Source organism: Diabrotica undecimpunctata, chromosome 6 (genome assembly GCF_040954645.1).
Source record: "Diabrotica undecimpunctata isolate CICGRU chromosome 6, icDiaUnde3, whole genome shotgun sequence".
Taxonomy (NCBI): domain Eukaryota; kingdom Metazoa; phylum Arthropoda; class Insecta; order Coleoptera; family Chrysomelidae; genus Diabrotica; species Diabrotica undecimpunctata.
Window position 1 is genome coordinate 64,610,160 of NC_092808.1, and position 26,602 is coordinate 64,636,761.

At 30.9% G+C, this 26,602-nt stretch overlaps 1 protein-coding gene across 10 annotated transcripts in view; it reads right to left on the reverse strand.

The window, feature by feature from the left end:
• LOC140443476 (uncharacterized) overlaps positions 1–26,602 on the reverse strand; it is a 447,648-nt gene that overhangs the window by 34,422 nt on the left and 386,624 nt on the right. For all 10 annotated transcript variants that reach the window (XM_072534774.1, XM_072534768.1, XM_072534773.1 and 7 more), the window contains 2 exons: positions 3,766–3,851; positions 1,802–2,024 (listed from right to left, as the gene is read on the reverse strand). In XM_072534774.1, the coding sequence (XP_072390875.1) occupies positions 1,802–2,024; positions 3,766–3,851 (309 nt within the window). The remainder of the gene's footprint in view (positions 1–1,801; positions 2,025–3,765; positions 3,852–26,602) is intronic.

Sequence of the window (26,602 nt, forward strand, 5' to 3'; positions counted from 1 at the left end):
AAGAAACAAGTGACGTACTAAGTAACATTCAGGCTCATAAACGCTGCAAAGAAATATCACTAAGAAATAAATAAAATGGCAACAAAGCAATAGAAGGAAACAGAACTAGAAATTAATAACAATGTTGAATAATATATTTAAATATTTAAAAGTAACGAAAACCTTATCGATCTAGTAAATGTAAACAAAAAAAAACCAATAGGAAGCAGAGAAATCAATGACAGAATAAATAAAGGTAGTAATAGTGACAAAGAATGGTTAAGTGCTATGTTTGGTCCGTACTTTTGTATAGTGCAGAAGTGTGGACGCTAAAAGTATCGATCATGAACAAAATTGAAGCATTGGAAATGTGGGTTCAAAGACGAATGCTAAAGATACCTTGGATAGCAAGGAAAACTAATGAAGAAGTACTAAGAAGCTTCAACAGAGATAGAGAACTGCTAAAGACTGTTAAAATTGAAAAATGTATTATCTGTGACATATAGTAAGTGGAAGTCGATATAAAATATTACAACTGATCCCTAAAGGCAAAATAGAGGACCGTAGAGGTGTAGGAAGAAATCAAGTTTCTTGGTTAAAAAACAGTCGTGAATGGACACAGATATCAAATGCAGGACAATTATTCCATATTGCAGAAGATCGAAAAGCCTTCGCAATGGTGATCGTCAACGTCGGATAATTCTGATAGGGCACGCGAAGAAGAAGAGTAATAGTGGAGCGATAATAAAAAGGTTACTATCACCGACGTTATAAAAAAGAGTAAAAGAAAGACTATATAGAACTGCTATTAGACCATTTGAGCTTTATGGTTGTATATTATGGACACTAAATAAATCAAAAATACAATATATAAAAAACAGTAGAGGAGAAAAAAATGTTATTGTAAAGAATAATATTATGTAAATAAAAAAAGAAAATTTTAGAAATTGGTAAAAAGGGCCAATAAAAAGATTATAGAATTGTGCGATAGTCTATAAATAATACCACAGACTAAAACCCAAAGAATACGACGTCTAAGACCTATAAAAATGCTTCCCAAAAAATAACAAGAAAATGTTAAAAAGAAACAAATGCGAAAAGTGCAACATAAGAAGGAATGGATAGATGCGGTAGAAGACGATTCAAGAGTCCTTAACATAAGAGACTGGGAAACTAAATCTCATATCTAAATTCGACACTTTAATCGTCCAATACGAAGAATTGCTGATTTGCAAGTTCTTGGGAAGAGTAGGAGGGGAAGACCAAGAAGACCTGTAGGAGACGTTTAGACAGAGCATATAGGTAAAGGATTGATATTAGTATGATCTAAGATACGTACTTATGGAGAAATATAATAAGAGAAACCGACCCCGCATAGGGATAAAGACAAAGATAATGATGATGATATATAAACAATACATTTCTTGAGTTATTTAACTTTTTTGTTTCAATAAACACATGGTACAAGGTTTGATAAAATAATGTTTGTTAAATAATTAAAATTTGTTAAATTAAACAATATGGTTTTTAAACAATACATAACAGAACTTCTTGAACATTCATTTTTAGACACACCTTTACTCTTGTTTACCTTTTGTACTTCTAATTCTTCGCTTTACTGTACATTTTATTATACAATATTTTTGGTATGAAATAATATTTTCTTACAGTCTGATTTATCTATATCTATATTAGTTTTCTTTAGTTTAAAGTGCATTAGTTTTTTTGAATTTAATTACAAGTACATAATATATAACTTATACAGTGTATGCCACAATTTAGTTAAACAGATCACTATTAAAATACATAAATAAACTCTCACCTAATGAGCCCGCCAAAGGAGGTGTGTATAGATTCTGGGATGTTGCTTGGCTCATCGTGTTGATGGTGTCATAGATGTCTGACGCGGAGCTGACGTTACCGACACCTCCAAAGCCTGCGTGTGTGTCGTAATAGCCCGTTTGACCTGTGGTCGTACCAGCTCCGCCTAATTCTGACAGTAATTTGTGCTCATCTTTTATATTCCATTTTCCAGGTGTCCAAAGCTAAAATGGATAAATAAATTACAATTCAAATTTCAAATTACAAAGTTCAAATTATACTTGAACAAAGTAATCAAAAAAATGTAGAGAAGTTCAAATATACCGAATAAAATGGAATCAAACGAATCAATGTATATATATATATATATATATATATATATATTTATATATATATATATATTTATATATATATATATATATATATATATATTATATATATATATATATATATATATATATATATATATATATATATATATATATATATATATATATAGTAAGTATATAACATAGGAGCACAACTTGTCAACCTCCCGTGTTTGAATTGTTAATTAACCGAGAGTTGTGACGTCATTTTGGCATCCCATTACCTCATCGATCCGTCGAGCTGGATACAAAATCATACACGGAAGGCCAACAAATGTCTCCTAATTGTTTCCCAGTCAAGTGAGCGTACAAAGGTGCCATCCACTTTGATTGGCATGAACGAAAATTATTTAATAATATCGTTTTCTGATTTTTAAACTGTACGAAATGTTCAAAAATTTACATGTTTTAGGAAAAGGCGAAAGTTATGGAGTTTCAAGGTTAATACCTATTAAAATTAGACGAGTATTATAGGTATTATAGACATTTCTAGGTATTATATGGGTTCCGACAAGCATTGAGACATTGATCACAAAATTGACATGTGTCAGTATATCTGCGCAAGAATTCATAGAACACTGAAGAACAAGACAAACAATGATGCAATAATGAGACAATAAATTTCGTGAGACAATGGCCACTCTGTTATATGGATGTGGCTACTCAAAGGCATTAAAATACTTGATAGACAGAAAAATAAAGACATAAGTCAAGAGCTGAATCTACACTTTATACTAACAAAAATGAAAACAACATGTAAACATAACGGATGACAATCAACTTATTAATTAAATACCAAATTACAAAACAAAACAAAGAAGAAGTGTAGGATGCCTTTTAAAGAGATTGACCAAAGATTAAAGGCGGAATAGATAACAAAAACATAGTCATTGAGAGGAAGAAAATATTTTTAATAAAACTACATGTATCATTTCATTAAGGTCTATGGCCCATTGCAAAGGGACGTTTTAAAATATGTTGATATAATAAAAACAACTCTAGGTAAGAATCAATTTAGCTGATTATACTTAAAAAGAGGTCTCGAAAGAAGAACAATATTTTGGACCCAAATTATGTGAATATGATTTCACGTCAATATAAATTTCAAGTTGTAGCTCAAAAAAGTGTTAATAGAAGTATTGCTCATATTATCCTAATCGCTAATATTATTATATATTGACCAGTTAATAAAATGTGAAGACTTATTAACTAAATTTATCATGGATATATCGATGAATTCATTACGTAGTTCCTTATTACAATTTTTTGATATATTCTCATCTTTCATGCATCTTGTAATTTTATAATTTCTTCAAACATTCTTGACCAGTTCCCAGAACATACTATTTAGCCAACAGTTAGGTATACATAGCAGTTACTACTTTAACTACATCGGTACTATAAAATTTATAGCTAAGAACACCAACAAACTACTGCAAATAAATTAGGTTTCATCAAAGATACATCTAGTAATCAACTGAAATTTATGAAAGCTAACGTAATTGTGAAACCCACACTGTTAACATCAGATTGTAAATAAACGGTTTCCGTAAACAGAAGATTCGATTAAATGTTACAACTGGAGTAATTAACTTACATTTGAATAAAGCTGGTCGCCATTATACTGCGATCTTTGCCTCTTAAAGTCATCTTCCGGGTGTCCGTTCATGTCCTTGTTTTCGTCTGCAACAAATATGTGTAATTAGTTATCGCCGCAAGACCAAATTGTTATTTTTATCATGAAAATATATATTTTTCAAAGTGAACAAAATTTTAAATTAATTAAAAGAAAAATCGTGAATATTTTGTAATTGTAATAAATCAATGTTATTATTCGCATCACAAAAATTGTATATCTTAAATAATAAATAGTTTCACATCATATTTGGTATAAAAATAACAATCATTTTCATTACAGTAGATAATTTTTGCGATTAATAAGATGTACAAATAAAGCAATATAGGCATGTAATTACAGTTTTAAAAGCAGTAAATTATCTTCTTCCAACAAAGTGTATCTGTTTCTTATTTCAGGTAAAAATATAACCGTTATTATTTAAGTTACGTTGTTTGTTGTTCAAAGTAGTTGTGTACTTAATAGGAAGAATTATTTGCGTATCCAATACAATAATTTTCTTATCCTTACTGCACATATTTTACATTGTATGTATATACTTTCCTGTAGGATAAGTTGCAACGGATTTTAGCATTGTACATTTGACTACGACATCAAGAAGACCCACAAGCGCAGTGCTTTACATAGAACATTTTACTTAACAATCATACTTAAAGGTTATAAAATATACCACTCCTTTATATAGAACTGCATCTTGACAATGTTGGCTAGAGAAACAGATATAATATTACATGTGTAAAACTAAAACATTACTCTATAACAATCAATTTGGAATACTGTCCACCAAAATATTATATTAAATATATATGCTGCTGTTAGCAGCAGTTAAAGAAAGCAGAAGTGAGACGTTATCCTCAGGAAAGCCTACTTATTGGCCGACGAATTCAAACCAAACTTCAGATATCGTTGCCTTGTATATCTACAAACTTCTCCCAGTTGATGTAGGGTGGGAAATCAATACAGATCACTTACTAATTATATTAAAGTAAATGAAAACACTATCAGCAAAAAAAACTAAACCAACATCGGTAACTAAATTTACTATCGGATTAGCTTTAAGCTAAACCTAGAAGACAAACTACATCTCTCGGTTCTAGATATTTCTAGAACCGGCAATTTTATTTAAATCCATATCGCTTATAATTTTAAACATGCTTCAACATTGTTTTAGTAAACTCTATAGGGTAAAACATTAAAACATTTTTATACACGTTGTAACAACAGATACTATAAAAAATAAAACTAAAGGATTGTTGCGTCAATTGGATATAAGTCAATAACAGAAAAATTACCGCAATCCGGAAACTCTCATCCGAAAATTGAAGTGAATAGGCATATATTACTAACGGCAGCAATTCAAATAAACTATTTTTTAAACGAAATTGAATATGAATCAAAGGGACCAGAAACGGAGAATGTTCATCGCTAACATAACAATACGTGACTTCACTACAACACTAGTCGATTTATTTCAAAATGTACCCCTCTAGTTCCCCACGGACCAGTCAATATAATAGCAATAACATCGCCCTGTCGGATACAGTTGCCCGCTTATATACTGGTTGAATTCGTGAAAGGAAACGTATATTTGGTTGATTTACTTTTAAACAAGTATCAACGATTAAATTTAACGTATGTAAGCACTAAATAATTCAGCATGTCTAGTTTATCTTGAAAGTATAAATAAAATCGGAAGTATTATAACAGGCTTGCACAATAGGATTATACGTTATATATGCATAATAAATAATTATACTGCTAACGAACATAATAAGTAAATTACAATTGGCAGATTTTTTGATTTTAATAAAAGATTGGAAATAAAGGCTATGTCTTCGTTCAGTATCGGACATGATATCACATCATCTAGAGATCTACATTAATGATAGAGGTGAATAAAGTCTTGCATTATTGATGTCAACTTGCACTAACAGTAGCAGCATCCCGGTATATTAACGTTTTTTTGAAATTACGTTTCTGTCTGTTGTGGCTACATATCATTCTTGATCGCGTTGAAATGGCGATTTCAACGCAAAAATAGGTGTAAAAGAAGCAGAGCTAGAAACACCCTTGGAACAATTCGGTTCCCCAGGAAAAAATGGCCGAGGATAAACGCTACTAGGATTCCTACTCCAGAATAATTTATTCAACATAAAAAGCTTCTTTTTTAAAAAAATGCACAGAAGATGGACCTGGAAAGTCCAAATGGTAGAATAAGGAACGAAATTGACTACACCATAAGTGACAAAAAACAAATAATTAAAGATGTAACAGTACTCAACAAGTTCACCATAAGCAGTGACCACAGAATGATACGAGCGAAAGTCCAAATCAACACAAAAAGAGAAAGAAACATAATGATCAAAAATAAATCTCATGGTATCTGGACACCCCCATTAGATATCAACCAATATCAGATACATCAATAATAAGCTACTACTGCATGAAACCTTCGAGAACGATCTTAACGACTTAAATAATTGCATCATAAACGTCTTACAAGAAAGTCACCGAGGGCCCTGTCCTAAAAGAAAATCAGATATTAAAATAAGTCCATATACTGAAACGCTGATAGAAGCGATAAGAATGTAGACAGCCACACTCTAAGAGAGATGAGTAAAACTATTTCGAACAGGTCGTCGAAGAGTTCTACGAGGAATTATATGGAGTAAACGAGAAGATCAAACCGGAATACAAACAGCCATTTCAAAGAAGATCATGAATCATGGTTCCGAACTAATGCCAGAAATGAAGGTAGATGAAATTCGACAAGCGTTTAGAGAAATGAAAAATAACAACGCCCCAGGATAGGATAGAGTTGTAATAGAAGCTATCGTAAATGGAGGAGATATGTTATTAAATTAATTAAGGAAACTGTTTAATCTATGTTTGCAGCAAAGAGAGGTACCCAAAGAATGGAACAATGCTATAACCATCCTTTTACATATAAAAGGATATAGAACGGACCTACAGAATTATAGACCTATTAGCCTGTTGAACCACATATACAAGCTCTTCACTAGGTCAGTGACATCAAGATTATAGAAAAAATTAGATATCTACCAACCGAGAGAGCAGGCAGAATTTCGATCAAATTATGGTACCAATGGTCACCGCCATATAGTAAAGACGCCTGTTTAAAAATCTATAGAATACAACAAACCTCTTGTCCTCACTTCCATAGATTTTTATAAAGCGTTCGGCGCGATTAAAATAGACAGCCTTATAGAAGCAATGAATGACAGCAGTTTTGATCATAGGTATAGTGAACTTATTTACAATATTTACAAAAATGCCACTATGACTATTAAGATACACGATAAAACCCGATCAATAAAAATAAAACGTGGGATAAGGCAAGGAGATACATTGTCACCCAAGTTATTCATAACGGCATTAGAGTCTGCCTTGAAGATGGTCAATTGGGACCACAAAGGAGTAACAATAGACGGCGAAAAACATGTCATCTCCTTTTCGCAGATGACATTGTCCTTATCACAGATAATTTAGAAGAAGCCACAGATATATTAAATGAATTGGACTTCGAAGGTGGGCCTCAGAATTAACTTGTCCTAAACTACGACAAATATGGTCCCCAATTACCATTTAACTATTCAAAACAAAGTGGTGGAACTAGTGGAGAAATATACGTATTTGAGTCACGAAATAAGAATCAACAGGGATAACCAAACATGCGAAATCCAAAGACGAATTACTTTAGCGTGGGCAGCCTTTGGAAAACTGCGATACACACTTAGGGCCAACATACCAATTAGAATCAAAAGAAAAGTATTTGACCAATGCGTATTACCGGTCATGACCTGTGGGGCGAAAACTATGACTCTAAGACTACGGCTTCGAAATTAAGAGTGGCACAGAGACGAATGAAACGGTCTATGCTGGGAGTGACGTTGCTGGACGAGTATTGCTGATGTTGTTCAACGCATAGCGGAACTAAAATGGAATAGGGCAGGCCATGTAGCGAGAATGCATGTCTCACGAAGGACTAGTAAAATTACACATTGTAGGCCAAGAGCAGACAAACGTAGTAGAGGAAGACCACCTACACGTTGAGCTGACGACATCAGGCGTATCACGAAAAATTGGCAACAAAGAACCCAAAATCGCAAAAAATGGAGTTTAAGGGAGGCCTATGTCCAGCAGCAGACGTGATAAATAAAGGCTGGATGAAGATGATATATATATATATATATATATATATATACATATATATATATATATATATATATATATATATATATATATATATATCTATATATAATATATATATATCTATATATTTACATATATATATATATATATATATATATATATATATATATATATATATATATATATATATATATACGAACTCAAATTTAATTTCTTGATATTTGATATCCGCATCTTATGATTCTATTATATTACAAAAACAACAAAAATATTTACACAAAATCCGAAGATCTCAAAGTTTCACTCCGGTAATTAGTGTCAAGAGTAAACAATCTAGGTCTAGGTTCAGCCGGCGTGTAATATCTATAGACCTAATCCTATGTTGGTACTTCATAATCTGTGAATCAATTAATCACCGAACAATAATGTCACGAGATGACTGATGGTTAATCACCATCGTAGTAACTATTGTAACAACATTACGGTCCAGCGGCTATGATACAGGAGGGATTGTGTAAATCTTAGGTTTCCTCAACTTCGGTCATCTTTATTCAATTAGAATTATAGTGACATACAGGGACGGAGTAAACAAACCTGATATTAGAAACCTATTCAATTTTAATAAATTAATTTATACTGGTTTGATATTTGAAGTCCTTATCTTGTGTAAATCTCATCTTTGACCAATTTTGATGAGTTAATGGATATGTAGAACGTTTTTTAATATGTAACCTCTTAATTATATAACCTTTTAATAACCTCAACATTTTAATTTTTATTATATATATATATACATATATATATATATATATATATATATATATATATATATACATATATATATATACATATATATATATATATATATATATATATATATATATATATGTATATATATATATATATATATATATATATATGTATATATATATATATATATATATATATATATATATATATATATATATATAACTGTTTTGGATGGGTTGGAGTCAATAAAAGGGCTATTGGTTAACTATTTTTTTAATCTCGAGCTTTCAACTGTGTTTACAATTATTATCAAGAGCTAAAAAAGACAAAATATCTTATTATAAGGTTGAACTAAAAAGAAAAAATTTTTGTTAACTTACCAAATAAAAATTAGTTTAGTAAATAAAAATTACTGCTAATACATTTTCAAAATAATTAATATAAAAATGCTTTAATCCAATAAATGTTTCTCTGAAAATTTTTATAATTTTGAAAACATTTTATTAATGCAAAAATAATTGAATTTATAAATAAGTTAAAATAGCTGTTAAAATAGATGCTATTTTAACTTTTATTGACTCCAACCCATCCAAAACAGTTATATATTTGTTCCAAACGAGTCACAAGTACTTCTTTTTTTTATATATACATATATATATATATATATATATATACATATATATATATATATATATATATATATATATATATATATATATATATATATATATATAAAGTAGTTAGGTATTATTGACTGACACGTTATGTAAAATAAAGTTTTATTTTGAGGTTGCAGTCATTAATAGGGCAGGAAAGTAAAACTCTTTGTTCTTTAATCAAGCTTTCGCAAAATTTATTTGCTTCTTCAGGATATGCTAAAATATGGTATCAGTAAATACAACGAAATTAGAACTAAATAGCATTGTTTAATAATAAGTTTTTTTACTAGTTTTATACAATGCTATTTAGTTCTAATTTCGTTGTATTTACTGATACCATATTTTAGCATATCCTGAAGAAGCAAATAAATTTTGCGAAAGCTTGATTAAAGAACAAAGAGTTTTACTTTCCTGCCCTATTAATGACTGCAACCTCAAAATAAAACTTTATTTTATATATATATATATATATATATATATATATATATATATATATATATATATATATATACAGGAATAGGTCCTGTCTAATCTGCATATTTGGATTTTTTCTAAGTTCTTTTTATAATCCGCACCTGCAGCTCTCCTGCCATTTTTTTGTCTAGCTACTTCCCTTTGTGTGTCTGGTTGCTGAATATATGCTCATCTTGCTTATCTGTCTTCTGTCATCTTTTCAAAATTACTTGCGTGCTCTAATCTATGTTAATTAAGCTTAAGCAAAGGTTTTAAGCATGTTTCACAGATTCCGATCTTGCTCTTTGTTATTGTAACTTTGTTTTTCCATACGATGTCTCGTAGGTATCTGCTTACTTTTTATGTTGTTATAACTTATGTTCATGCTTTTGTGATCCCGTTTCTCCTTGGCTCTTATTGTAGTATGCTATTTTTATTTGTCAGTTTATACCGTATGGGTTCTTTAATTTTTGTAGCAAAGTGTTTTAAGCCTATTTTTTATTATGCGTTGCCTTTAATAATACTTTTGATGATGTTAGCCTGCCAATTTATTTATGTATTTACGTACAAGTTTTGCGGATATTTACTGTGCATAATTCTTCTCTGATTGTGCATGTTGAGTAATTGTAGTAACCAAAAGCAAGTATTTTTATTTCGTAGTCCTTAAATAACTATTAAATGTTTAACTCTTAGAGATCAGTCCCAGTCAAAAAGAAAATACTGGCCATTACTTCACGGTATTTGATAATGTCTATTATAGCGTTACACAAAATATTAATAAACAGGAAATAATTCAAGATTCCAGCATGAAAAGTCCAGAAAATAATATACGATATTTTAGGTTTCACAGACCAGTTTGACCAGCTTAAAATTTTGAGTTGAAATTTAAGAATTCTGGATGCATCGATATTAAAGATATCGATATTGATGGTGGTATATATCACCTATCTTCCAGTGGTATATGATCAATTTATAAAAATGGGGATTTGTTTACCTACTATTATATAGAAATTATTATGAGAATATTTAAGGTCTAAGGTCTCCGAACTTAATTTGGTACTGTTTTGTACGTCAGATAGACAGATGTACTTATTAAAAAAGTTTTTGTTATTGTCGTTTTATTTTAGAAGTATGTTACTCTTTTATATTGATAAATAAAAGGTAGTGATAAAGTTTAGATTTTTTTAATGAAAGTTCATGTTTTCATTTTATAATTTTGTCCCAGTTCGAGGTAGCTTTGGATGCTAAGCTTTAAAGCTAAATGTGTTGACCGAATATGCTTTATTTTATTAATATTTATCATCTGAATGACAAAATAAAATTTGCCTAATCTGGCTTCGTTCCATTAAACTACGATAGCTTCTTAATTAAGGAGCAGAATATCATCAATTATCTACCAAGAGAAGCTATCTCCATTAAAGTCCCCCATGCTCATTCGGTAGAATAATTTTAGTTATTATTGTGCCGAAAGGTGGATGAAAGCGATTGAGAAGCCCAAAATAAACAACAATTGTTATTAGAACAATTGATTTGTTTTATTTTTAATTTAGTCGTTTTTCATTATTTTTCTAAGCAACGTATTTGGATTATATAGGAATATCTCGTATGTGTCATCCAAACTGCTATAAATATACAATGTACGAAATGCTACAATATTTTTTATACTTCCGTACTACGATAATAAAAATAATGAATAAATCTGTAATATGTAGGTTGTGCCAACAGAAGCAAGACGGTCGAATATTTCGCGAAATTTACTTTAATCAGATTTAATCAGATCTAAAAACAAAAAACGTGCTCAATATTTGTCAAACATCTATCGAATGACACCAAACACGATCATACACCAGCAACCTCTGTAGGTGGGGTAGGGAGCAATTATTAAATCTTAAATGGAAAATCTCGTTTTTTATTGCAGATCCGGAAATCTGCCATAAGATGAAAATCTTATAAATGAATCTAAGTACAAAAATAAACTGTTTATCTGAAGTCAGTACAGTATCAGATGTACGAAAACTAATTTTTATGGTACTGAATACAGTTTTTTAGATAGAATCTGAATCTGCAATAAAAAATGGGGTTTCTGTTTGAGATTTTAAAGTGGTCTTCCATTCACCCCATCCCCAAAGGTAGAGGTGAGGAGTTGTGTTTAATGTGATTTAAGAGCTTTAAAAAATACTTAACACATATTTTTTGGTTTTTCATTTAACAATGTCTATATTGGGATATTAGACAATTTACATAATTTTCCTAGGGTATCAGGATAAATTATGTTTCCAATTATTGCGTCATCTATCAATAATTTGAAAAAATGTTCGAAATAAAAATTACTTATTTTTGCACAAGAAATCGAAATATGTAACAAAAATGGGTTCTACATCCAGGGGCTGAGAGTAGGGGTCACGTTTATTGTCTATTCATAGATTTTTTTAAAATATTGAAAACGTGTTATTCAGTTTTTCGATCCAATGTAAATTTTCCAAAATATTCGACGGTCTCGATTCTTTTGTCATACCCGGTATAAATGTTACTTAAAATACTATAACTATGAAATATAGTATGTATTTCATTAAAATATTTTTAAAAACAGGTCCAATTTTTTTAACTGACTACTTAATGGTTTTTTAATTAATGAAATATATTCAATAAAGATAAAAGAAAATTTCATATGAACGGTTCAATGAGAATTTATAAATGATCTCTTGTCTCTTCTGACTCAATTATAAATCCAATATTGAGTTAATGAAATTAGTTGGTAGATAAAACAATGACATCATTATTATAAACTCCAATTAAATTAAAAAGGTAATTGGAAATTCCATTTTCAGCGTTAATACACTTTTGTCGTGTGACAAAATTAATAGAGAATTCTCTATTAATTTCAGCTAGGCCAGACCATTCAAATTCTTGTTATTGAAACAATACACATTGTGGCTTGAATCTAAAATACCAAGTAAATAACATTTCAGCCGCGATACAATTTTAATTCACTCCCGTTATTCCGTTCTCTCTTTCGTTCCAATGGCGCAGTCCGTATTTCCCAATAATACTGAATCAGGATAATAATTGAAGAGATGAAGTGCTTAACATGTTTTGATACACATGTACAAAATAATTAACATAAAATGATAATATATATATATATATATATATATATATATATATGTATATGTATATAGATATATATATATATATATATATATATATATATATATATATATATATATATATCAGGATATTCGTGACTGTCCATATAAACAAAACCACCAGTTTATTAGGGCTGCAGTCAGAAGGTTGGCCGAGATGTTAGAGAAACACTCTTTTGACTTTTTGTCAAGCTTTCGGAATTGTTTTATTCCTTTTTCAAGACACTGTAATATAGAAAAAAAAAATGTGTAAATGTTTACAAAATATCACAATTTGTCAGTGCAACTTACTAGTCGTTGAGATTTTTAATCACCATTAACAACACAAATATAAAATATAATAATGGACAATACATTCTAAAAATGTAAAATAAAAATTTTTGGTCAGGATAGTCAAACTTAGTTTACTTTTGAGAGTGTGTTTTAACTCTGATACATAGAGAACAGAAACAGAAACAGAAAATTTTTAAGAAACAAGAGGAAAATATTGGGTAGTTTTTATTTTTAATTATTAAACTATTAAACATGTCTTAATGGTATGTAACCAGTTATGCATAGAAGAATATGTATAGGTGAAATATTTATTTTATTTTTTTCTTTAGTATATAACAATAAATGTTGTTCAATTTATCTATGTCATCTATGTCAATTTATCTATAAACAACTAAAACAAACAATAATGAGCGATTACTGGCTCAAAGCACCCACACCAACGTCTAATAGATTTGCTAGCTTAGATGAAGTACCTGATGAGACCAACCAAACCAGAACTGATGCAGTTAAAGAAAGTATTCAACCCCCACCCATATTCGTTTCAGATGTAGGTGATATACAACCTCTTCGACAATTGTTAGAAACAATATCCCCTCTGGGATATTCCATCAAATGTCTCTATAACAACCAAGTAAAGATCCAGCCCTCAACTTCTGAATATTACCGAAACATAACCAAAGCACTCAATGAGAAAAATACACATTATTACACCTACCAAACAAAGGAAGAAAGAACATTCCGAGTTGTGCTTCGTAATATGCATCAGACAGCAGATAAAGACGCTTTAGTCCATGAGCTAGGATTAATGGGACACGAAGTAACCAACATAGCTAATATATATAAGAATGGATCCAAAATAGCGCTTCCGCTCTTTTATATAGAATTAAAAACTAAGCCAAATAATAAAGACATATATGATGTGAGAGCACTCCAGAACATGATTGTGTCCTTCGAACCACCATATCCCAAACGTCAGGTCCCCCAATGTACCAAATGTCAACGCTACGGTCACACACAAAAATTCTGCCATATGCCTCCAAGATGCGTAAAGTGTGCAAGTAATCATCTTACTTTACACTGTCCACGAAAAGAACGCAGCAATAACGTAAAATGTGTACTTTGTATGGGAAACCATCCTGCCAACTATAAGGGCTGCAGCGTATACAAACAAATACAAAAAGAAAAATTCCCCCAACTCAGAAAGAATCAAGAGACCCACAGAACAGGCACCCATGAAACCAATAGTCAAAGAGTAACCCCTGGTGTTTCTTACGCTCAAAAAACTTCAGGAAATAGTCAAGCGGATGAAATCACAAATCAACAAACTAATGTCGGCTCAAACCATTCAACGGAAATTGCCAACCTTGAAAACCTGATGACAAAACTAGTAGAGAGAATGGACACTATGCTTAACCTTCTTATGACTATGATTTCCAAAATGCACTAATGCAACACAGACTTAAAATAGCCGTCTGGAACTCAAATGGCCTAACGAACCACATCCAAGAAATAAAAATTTTCCTCGACGAGAAGAAAATTGATGTTATGCTTGTATCAGAAGCTCATCTAACAGACAAAAACTATATCAAAATTCCCAAGTACATTGTCCACTACACAAAACATCCAAATGACAAGGCACACGGTGGCACAGCTATTATTATCAAATCTAATATAAAACACCATGAGTTAAATAAGCTCAGTGAAAAGTACCTGCAATCAACTAGCATTGTCATCGAAGACTGGCTAGGCAACCTTACCTTATCTGCGGTCTACTGTCCTCCTGGTCAACCAATCAACGAAAACAACTTTAGCACCTATTTCAGTTCTCTTGGACACAAATTCATAGCAGGAGGAGACTTTAACTGTAAACATCATCACTGGGGCTCTAGGGTAATTACAACAAGGGGTAGACAACTGCTGAAGTCAATAACAGGAAACAACCTACAACACATATCTACAGGAGAACCAACTTATTGGCCTACAGATCCAAATAAAACACCAGATCTCTTAGACTTCTGTGTGATTAAAGGTATCTCTCTTAACTATTTAGCAATAGAATCATGCTGGGACCTCTCTTCAGATCATTCTCCCATTCTAATTGACCTAGACTCCAAAATCATACTCAGAAATAAGCCTCCAGTCCTAACCAATAATCAAACAAATTGGAAAATATTTCGAAGCGCACTAGCAGAACAAATACCAACGAACTTGCCACTTAAAACAGAATTACAAATTGAAAATGCGGTACAACAACTTACTACCTCGATACAAAAGGCAGGTTGGATTTCTACTCCTGAACAAACAACATGGAAGGAAAGCATAAACTGTTCGCAAAGTGCAAAAAACCTGATCGATGAGAAAAGAAAACTTAGGAAAAAGTGGCAAAACACACACGCTCCTATTGACAAACAAAATTTAAACAGAATTACCAGAAGACTTAAAAATCTATTAAAAGAAGAGAAAAACAGGGGGATCCAAACTTACTTAGAAAATTTGACTCCGTCCAAAGACACCAATTATTCTCTATGGAAGGCGACGAGAAAGGTAAAAGGTCCACAAGACGCCATACCTCCTCTAAAAAATGTCAAAGGTAAATGGGTAAGAACAGACACAGAAAAATCTAAAACATTCGCTGAACATCTTTCTACAGTATTTAGTCCATTTAACAGAGTAGTGCCATTAGAACAAGAAGAACCATTTAATTCTTTTCTTGAGGCTCCATATCAAATGGATCTACCAATCACCAAGTTTAATATTAAAGAAGTAAAACAGATAATAAAGAATGAAATACAACCCAATAAGGCTCCGGGATTCGACCTCATAACGGGTAAGATCCTCCAGGAACTAACCAATGACTATTACAGAATAATCACTATGATCTTCAATGCTATGCTTAGTCTGCATTACTTCCCTCTGCAATGGAAAGTGGCACAGATTATACTCATTCAAAAACCTGGTAAAGATCCAAAAGATGTCAACTCATACCGACCGTTTAGTCTACTCCCAGTCATCTCTAAGGTCTTCGAAAAACTTCTACTACGAAAAATCAAACCAATATTGGACGAAAAGTGTCTCATACCTGACCATCAATTCGGTTTTCGTAACCAACATGGTACAATAGAACAAGTTCACAGACTATACACAACAATAAGAAGTAGTCTCGAGAACAAGCAATATTGTACTGCAGCCTTTTTAGACGCCTCTCAAGCTTTTGACAAGGTGTGGCATACAGGACTTCTGTACAAATTAAAGAAAAATTTACCTTACCCTTACTTTAAACTGCTTCAATCATACCTTACAGAAAGGAGATATCTGGTAAAATATAGTGAAGCCTATACAAAACTCTACCCCATCCTATCTGGTGTACCTCAGGGTAGTGTGCTCGGACCGATTCTGTACCTGATATATACGGCTGACTTGCCAATAAGCAATAATCTAACGCTTGCAACATTCGCAGATGATACTGCTTTCTTGTCCTCTCATAGCAACCCAACAATAGCATCAGAGAGACTGCAACTACATCTGAACAAAACAAACGAATGGCTTAAACTCTGGAGAATTAGAGTAAACCCCTCAAAATCTACACAAATTACATTCACTCTAAGAAGAGGTACATGTCCACAAGTTAACCTGAATGGACATCCTTTGCCCCAAAAGCATGACGTAAAATACTTAGGTATTCACCTTGACAAACGTCTAACTTGGACCAAACATATATGGACGAAAAGGCTTCAATTGGGAATTTTATACAGAAAACTTTACTGGATGTTGGGAAAAAACTCTCACCTATCGATTGACAACAAGCTGCTGATATACAATACAATAATAAAACCCATTTGGACATATGGCTCACAGCTCTGGGGTTCAGCTAGCAAATCTAATATTATGATAATACAAAGATTCCAATCCAAAACTCTGAGAACAATTGCTAATGCACCTTGGTATATCCAGAATGATGCAATACATAGAGATCTTCAGGTACTAACAGTCTCTGAAGAGTGCAAAAAAACTTCTGAACAATATCAAAACAGGTTGCGGGTGCATCCTAATACCCTGGCACACAATCTTCTCAACAACCAACAAGCGAAGAGATTGAAGCGACATGACCCCTTGGACCTACCTCACCTATCCTGACAGAGCCTACAGCAGTGGGAGTTACGCCTTCAACAGCACCCAGCCATTGTGATCAGTGCCGCTTTTAGTGCTCGCGTATCAGTGTATGTGCGCATCCTACCGGTAAAAAGCCAATTTGTGTCGTGATGATTTGGTCACTGGACCTTACATCTCTCTGTCATGTAAAGACAAAAAATTTTACTTATTGTTTTCACTGCAAAACAGATTGTAAAAATCTTAAATGTTAATAAAAAAAAAAAAAAAATGTTTCTGAGTTATTGCATGTTCTGTGAGTGCATATGCATTTATTTTGTTGGTTTTTATGTCACTAGGATGTGAGATCACCCTATTGTGGAAATTAAGAAATGATTCTTCGATGTATACGTTGTTGCAATTGGCGCACGGTATAGAATAAACAACATTCGATGACTACTGTATTGTGAAAGGATCTTTTGTCCTTGTGTATAACTTCGATACCGTTTTCGCATTCTTAGTTGTAATTTTTAAGCCATTAACATTTTTAAAAATGTTCATTAGCTTAGGTGTTAGAACTGGAATGTAGGGTAAGGAACCATAAGTTATTTTAGATGGTATAACTGTTGTGTTGCTTGTCAATGTCAATTGTCAGACCTCATTGTTATGAAAATTTTAGTTGTTAGAAAATTGCGAAGGAAAAGGGGAACCGAAAATGAGTTAATTTAAAAGCCCTATGGGGTAGGAATTCTCCTTTTTTAGTCCCTTGTCACTGAAATCGATGTGTGACAGGTTAGTAATCCTAGTTTTTAAGGCCAAAACCAAATTTATTTTCATCTTGGATGGATGCTGAGAATGAAAATTTATGAAACGGTTACTAAAACAAGGTTTGCGATACCACTCCGTTCTTAGCATACCATGACTGCCACGATGGATAAGCATGTCTAGATGGTATGATTTCTTTTTTAGCGAAGAGTGGCTAGACGCGTGGATTAACCTACATGCCAGCCAGGGAAAACTGTCCAACTATATGACCTCCACTGTAACGTAACGTTCACCTCCAAATCGAAAATTTTAAGAAATCTAATACGCAGAATAATTAAAAAACGAACTGTATTAGTTTATGTTTAAAAACATTAAGTTTTTTCACAACAGTGTATTGACACCAAAAAAAAAGATCTGGCAACTTATTTTGACCGTTGTAATATGTATTATCACTGAGACTTGAAAATTAGCTTGGTTCATGTTTGTTAGATTGTTTTTGTCATTGATGTGTACAAAATGTTATAAATGTCAAAATTTATGTCGTTACGCCAATGATACTTTCGACCCTTTACCATTCGGATGTCCATTTTGCAGGAGTGAAGTGAACAAGGGAAAATGGTGAACGCAATTAAATAGGTTGTGTTGAGATAATGAAAAGAGCGCTGTCCACTCCAGTTAGATCTTTTATAAAGTTGTTCGTATTCCTTTGTGAATATGTTTTCCACTGGGACACCTGATACTTGACCTGTGGAGATTTTAAATTCTGTTCGGTGGATTATTGATAAAGAGGTTTAAACGAGGACGAAAATAGGGATACTGGATTGCTAAACTAACCGTATTCAGCAGATTCGCTAAATGATCATTCATTAATATAATTTATAATACTGGTCACAGAGGATTGGTTTAACAAATGTTTTAATGTAATTTCTATTGCATCAAGAGTAAAGATAATTTATAAACTTTTGTTTTTATAGTAAATTATGTACACTTATGCTAAATATTATAATAGTATTTTTTGGTGCATAAAGATTTCAATTCAAAAATATTTAAGCTTTTTAAAAAAAACACATAAACGAACCATCAGATCAAGAGATAGCGGAAATAATAAAGCACCTGAAGAACAACAAGAGTCCAGGAAAAAACGGTATAGTAGAAAAAATGTTTAAGGAAGGTGGACAGATATTATTTAAACATATAGCATATAAGATATTGGCTTTATTAATAAGAAACCGACTGACAACAAAATAAGTCTGAAATAATAGGTGAATGTCAGGAGTGGTTTAAAAGAGAGAGGTCTACAATTAATCAGCATTGATTACACAACAGCTACGAACAAAATCTAGGTTTACACACTCTGTTTATAGACTTTAATCAGGCATACGACTCAATCGATAGAAAAAACTAGAGTCGATCCATCTGTTAAAAATACCTACTAAACTTAGTAAGTTAGTAGAAATGACCTTAAAAGAAACATTAAATAAAATGATTCTGGAGGAAGGTTATCAGAGATTGTTACGCAAAAGAAGGGATTAAGACAATGAGATCCACTGTCAACAACTTTATTTAACCTTGTCCTGGAAGCTATTCTACGACAAAGTGGTGTAGAGACAGATGGTATAATATACTATAAGAGACAACAAGTTATCGCTTTTGAAAACAATATTGCATTGATTGCGAGACCAAAAGCAGAACTCATAAAAATATTCAAAAAAATGGAAACAATATTGAAAAAGTTCGGACTATGTACAAACGAATAAACAAAATACTTTGAAATGAGAGCAAAGGAAATAGAGCATAAAAATACCCTAAGAATACGTAGTGAAAGTAGAGAATATTGTTTAGAAAAAGTGGATTAATTCGAATACCTTGGAATGAAGATTACAAATAGAGCTGAAGAAGATACGAAAATAGAAAAAATAATTACGAAAGAAAGTAAAGTAGTAGGAGCACTAAACAGAATGATTAAATCTAAATTAATATCCAGAAATACGAAAATCAAGTTTTAAAAAACGATTATGCAAGCTTCAGTTATGTATGGCAGCCAAACTTAAGTGTTAAGTCAGAAAAATACACAGCAATTGCAACGATGAGAAAATATATTACGCAAGATATATGGAGGAACAAAGGACAATGACAGCGTATGGAGAAAAAAAAACAAATAAAGAAGTAATGGAGCTCTACAATCAACCAAGCATCATACAAAAAGTAAAATCGCAAAGAGCACGTTCGATAGAACATGTTTACAGGATGTCCAGAAACAGACATGCAAAAAAAGTAAAGGTTAAAACGGGTTAAGGTAACTAATAATACTGGATTAAGAAGAAAAGGTAAAAAACAGAGATAAGTGGAAAAAATAGAAGCCATGGGCCTTCAGACCTGAAGAACTGTTTGGATATTACTGAAATTTATATTGTGTGTTACTTTCAGCATGTTCTTAATAATTTTCGTTTATAATTGATACTGGTTTTTTTAGAGCTTTATGATATAACTAAAATTAAAAATAGTGATAAAACATTTTTTCCGTATTTTAATTTTTATATTTTATAGTTACTTTTTGCCTAGATTATAGAATTACTTGTAGGGATTATAAAATACTTCCAAATATCAATTTGGATTATGTACTAATTGAAATACTTTATCATTATAATTACTACTAGTAAATTTTAAGGTAATTGATTACCTAATCGTCTGTCTTTTATATAATTACAATAGTTCATAAGAAGTTCAAGTTAAAAATATGATGAATGCTCCTAAAGGTAGATAACATTATTAATTTACATTCTCAACTGTATCTGAGGATGTTGCCAACGTCACGCTCGTGCAAGAAAATAGTGCCCTAGTATTTAAGAATATATACGGTGACACCAAATTAACACTCGCGACGTTATTAGTGAGGTAAGTTTTAATGAAGCGTTTTATCTACATATTAATAAGAAACGAGAACGAAAGTGTTTCTAGTAGGATTATTTTAAAACATCTTATATTCAATGCAGTTAGAGGTTTAATATAACTTACACCGTTAAGTATTTGTGGTAAGATTATTATAAATTTAAAGAACTATAAATTTATGATTTTATTACAGTTATAAGTTAAGTTGCTAAAGAAAGATTTTTGAATAAAAAAGATGCAGTATGTGTGTACCAGTGCGGTGGCGTGGCGTGTGTAGTATTTAAATTTTAAATAAAGCATAATACTATTGAAAATAAAAAACAATTGATAATATTAAAATAACCATCTTGTTCTTCTTTAGTCAAATTGGAAATACTTCTGCTGCAATGGCTATTACTCAGTACATAGGATTAGGATGTATTATATCTTAAAATTATTTTTTTTAAATGGCTATTTAACTCAAAATTTGATGGTACCCACATGAACATTCGACAATTGCTTATATTTACTTGATCAATAAAAAGGATTTACAATGTGTCTGTATTTCATTTTGCAGGTGGGATAGAAGAGCAAAAAGTTAAAATTCTTTTTCTCCATCTTTTATATAAGCAATTTTGCTTATTCATGGCGCGTTGTTGCCTCTATGAAATACTACATCTTCTACGCAGCCGGTCGATACTTCTTCTAGCACTTGGTGATTAGTCCCTTGCTATTTGAACGTCTTTTGTGATTCTACTGATGTGACTGTTCTATTTTTTTTTTTCTATTTAGTGCTCACTGGCTTATACCCTGTACATTACATTTTGTTCCAATCTCGTCACTTTTTACTCAGTCTTTTACTGTGTTTCCTGTAATTCTACTAGCTATTCTCATTTCTGCTGTTTCCAGCACTCTCTGTATTTTGGCTGTGATATATCTTATTTCTTATGCGTACGATATTATTCTTCTGTACTGACCCTATAAATTCTTGATTTAATCTCGCAGTTAATCTCTTACTTTTTTAACGCCTCCATAGCTAAGCAGTGTAATCACTAGTTTATTTTTATTATAAATGCATACTAACTTTATCGACTTTTAGTTTACACATTATTGGTTCTTTATTGATTACTATTGTTCTAGTTTTCTGAAAAAATCGACACTGATCCATAAAATCGTGAAAGAAAAATTGTAACATCTGATGAGAATAACATCATGCATAAAACTTTATTACATTCAAAAACATATTACGCAATACCTAATTACGGTAAATATTTGTGTGAAATACTTTACCATAAAGAAGCTTCACTCAAAAACAGTGGTTCTCGTTGTGCCTAATATTTGTAAATTTATTTTGTGCTTTCAGTAACGTTTACTGCAAACTATAAGCTTTCTAGGATATCTGAGAAGTCTTAAAAGACATTTCTTATATATCCAGTTTGATTTTTTGTCTTAAATTAAACTATGTGACTAAAGTGAATGGGAATGACTCCTTTAGGTCATAAATGTGATGGATAAATTATAACAGGAACGGTACAATATCAGCATGATGAATTATTATAAAATGTCAATCATAAAAACTAATCATCACATTTAATGTTTATTTTCTTGTTCATAGTTCTCTCAAAAATATTGTAAAGTTAGAATAGAAAAATAGAAATGAACATTATGTAAACGTAATGTTTAGTTTTTGTGACTGATATGCTCAAAACATGTACCATTTCGGTGAAAACAATATTTATAATTATTTTGAAGATTATTAACTATATGTAAAACTAGTAACTACTGCTGCAATTACTTAATAAAAGTTATTATTTTTTTGTTCCTTTATAAATAGTTTTTTATACATAAACTTTATTGTTTTTCCCGTATTGTTGCATATTTTAAGCAAAATAACAATAACTAGTAAACACCATTAATAGAAATGTATACAGTTACTTTAAGGAGAATCGCTGATTGTTGTAGTTATGGTCTAAGAAACATTAATTGAGAATTTACAAAGGAAGGGATTCGGTCCGGTAAGATGTGCACAAATCATCTCTGACCGGAAGTTAGCGCTTCTCCCAAAGTGTGTTTCCTTCATCTTAAGTCCGATTTTCCGTAGTAATAACTTATACATCTTTGTCTTCATGGAATAATTAGTGCACAGTTAATATTTAAAGCGGTAATTTAAATTTGATGGCTTCCCTGGATGTAAATTATTTAAATGGATATTTCCAGCCTGATTTAAATTCAAACTTTGTCTTTAACCCATTGTGCAACAGGATTACTGAAGATATTTTTGTTAATTGGGTATAATAGAAACTACTCCGTTATTGTTTCACTTACTTGTACATATATCACTTGGAACACTACATAATTTCAAATCTTTCATTTTGTTGTTCTTGCTATCACTGTTTTAGTTATTAAGAAATAAAAAAAAATGTGTTAACAAACATAAAAATTTTTGTAGTGAGTTTTAACTTATCGTATCTAATTCATTTAATATAATTCGGAAACTATTTTCTACTTGCATTTTTATGTTATATACAATATTTAATGAAATAAACTACAATTTCAATTAAACAATTTTTGGTCCTGAAGCTATTTTCTTGTCACTTATATTTTTTACTAACCTTTTAACTATTTAACATTTTTGCATAACAGGAAGATTTTGTACACAAAATAATAAAACGTATGTTTGTTAAAGATATCTTATTATTTAAGTATTATTATTTTTTTTGTTTTTAAAAGTAAAAGTTCAGTTTTATTTTCTTTTACGATCTCTTAGCTATTTTAATTTGTATTTGTACAAATGTATAAAAGATGTATAAAAATTTTTTTAATGGCATAGACATTAGTCATTCAGCCAGTTGCAATAGATTCTCTAATCAGACAAATACAAAATCCTATCCTTAATACAAAAACCGGATAATTTATAGAAAATACGATAAGGAAACGTAGACATTTTTAGTAGGCAAACAAAAGTGGACAATGGATAAGGTGTTATATTATAACATTTAGGAGCATAAAATCTTAATTCATTTAATTCGCTATATTATGTTGTTTTTAATTAATTATGCTATTTTCCGGATTAACTTTAGACAAATAATCGTAAACAGCGGTGAAAATCGTAACGTCATATATAATTTTTGTATTTCTAAAATTTATTTTTTTTTTGTATACCGACAGAAAAGCAAGTAGTCGTAAAGTAGGTAATTAATCGAATATGAGACTACACTGGAGACACAAGCTAAAGGTTGCTTAGCTGTGGGACAAGGTTCCCTATATTTTTAATATGTATATACATAAATAGAATGTCAATAAGCTTCTGGTAACACCGAGGACAAAAGAAAAATACTTTAAATATGACACAAAATCTAATCAGAAGTAATCTGATATCCAAGAAAGATCTAAATGAGTTGAGTGAGGGCTTTTAACAATAAATTATCCCCCTAAATTGCAGAATGAAATAGTCAAAATATAAATTTATAAATCTCACGGTCTATGCGCAAGGCATGGAGTCGGACCCATGGATGCTCACCATCCGTGAAGAGCTATCATAATGCATGTGTGTTCACGACTTGTATTATATCAAGAAGTATCAAACTGTAATCCCTATGATATATTGAGTGGCGGGCCCAATGAAAAGGTCAATTTTAAATTTATAAAATGCTCTTGATATGAATTCTCTACTTCCGATTTTTAGTACCAAGGATATTTACTATAATAAAAAGTAATTGTACAAAAAAATGTAATGCGTGAAAATTGTTAAACAAGAAAGAGTGAACAAGAAAAAATTGAAATTATAGTAATTTAGTACAGTAGAATTAAAGTTAAAGTAATAAAAAGGAGGAATTCATAAGAAATTCATTTTCGTTATGAATTGCGTTTGTATGGATAATATCAATATATTTATTTATGCATACACTAAAAATTACATATGTATATATATATATATACCTTTAGATATATATACATATATTTACATATATATATATATATATATGTATATATATATACATACATATATATATATATATATATATATATATATATATATATATATATATATATATATACATATATATCTACCACTGTCTTTTTTGGTCTCCAGTTATTACCGGGAACTTGATATCGTATCTAAAGTTACCACCTTATTTGAAATTGCAATTTCAACCCCCATTGGGCATTCCAGATATAAGTCTATTTTTTAAGTTGACATTAGCATTATTTCTTTTCAAAAGCCTGTCTTCACGATTGTGTCTTCGCTCTAATTATATTACATCATTTTGTGTTAAATGCCAAATATCGTTATTTATTATGACTATTTATTACATATATACATATATATATATATAGATATATATATATATATATATATATATATATATATATATATATATATATATATATATATATATATATATATATATATATATATATATATATATGCTGCGTCACCTAGGAAAGAAATCTGATATTTCAATATTCATAGTCTAGAATTTCATCCAGATACACTTCCACTTGAGAAGAACTGTAACGTAATCTATGGTATACCCTGTGAATGTGGCAAAACATACATAGGCCATACAAGTCAACGACTTAGTAAGCGCCTAGCTCTTCACAAAAGTGACTGTAAACATAAACCCCTAGCAACTAGTTTGAGCATTCATGTTAATGAAAATGACCATCGTGTCCTATATGATGACGCTATAATTCTAGATAGAGCTGAAAAAGAAGCTCATCGTAAAATCTTAGAGATGTGTTATATTAATAATTGTTCTAATTCACTGAACCACAAAAAAGATGTTGATAACTTAAGTTCCATCTAATTGTTCTAATTCACTGAACCACAAAAAAGATGTTGATAACTTAAGTTCCATCTACACTTATGTTTTACAACATTAATTCACTAAAAATAAAAAAGTACCACCTTCTTATATTAGATTTTCATAATACTGTCCCTCCACACTTTCACTGTAACGTACTGTTGTTATTTTCTGTCTGTTGTGACTCAGTTTATTGCCTGCAACTCATGTGTATTAAATTCAATTTAACCCACAAGACAATTGTTAATAATTTTAATTAAAACATTTTAAAACTTAACTTCATGTACAAACCATGTTTTTTCATTATATATCTTTTATAATTCTATATTTTTCAATCAGACTATTTTGTCAAAATTTGAATTTTGAGAAAGAAAAAGTGTAAATGTAAAAACGAGTGGCAAGAATACTACGTAGAACTACTTACAGAAAACCGTCCCCATTTTCAGGAAGAGAATATAGAACATGCAGGAAATGGGGCATAGGACCAGATAGAAATAAGCCTGGCAGAAGTTAAGAGAGCAATCAAGACATTGAAGAACAAAAAAGCCAAAGGACCCGGAGGAATACCAAACGAACTAATTAAAAACGGAACGGAAAAGTTATTCCGCATGCTACATAGAATGTTCGAAAGAGGACTAAATGGAGAAGAAATACCTGCGGAATGGACACAAGCATACATCACATCCATACATAAGAAAGGAAACAGGAAAAAATGTGAAAACTATAGAGGAATTAGTATAATATCGTCGGTAGGTAGACTTTATGGGAAAATTATTAAGGAAAAACTAGAAACTGAAATAATAGGAAAAATTGGAGA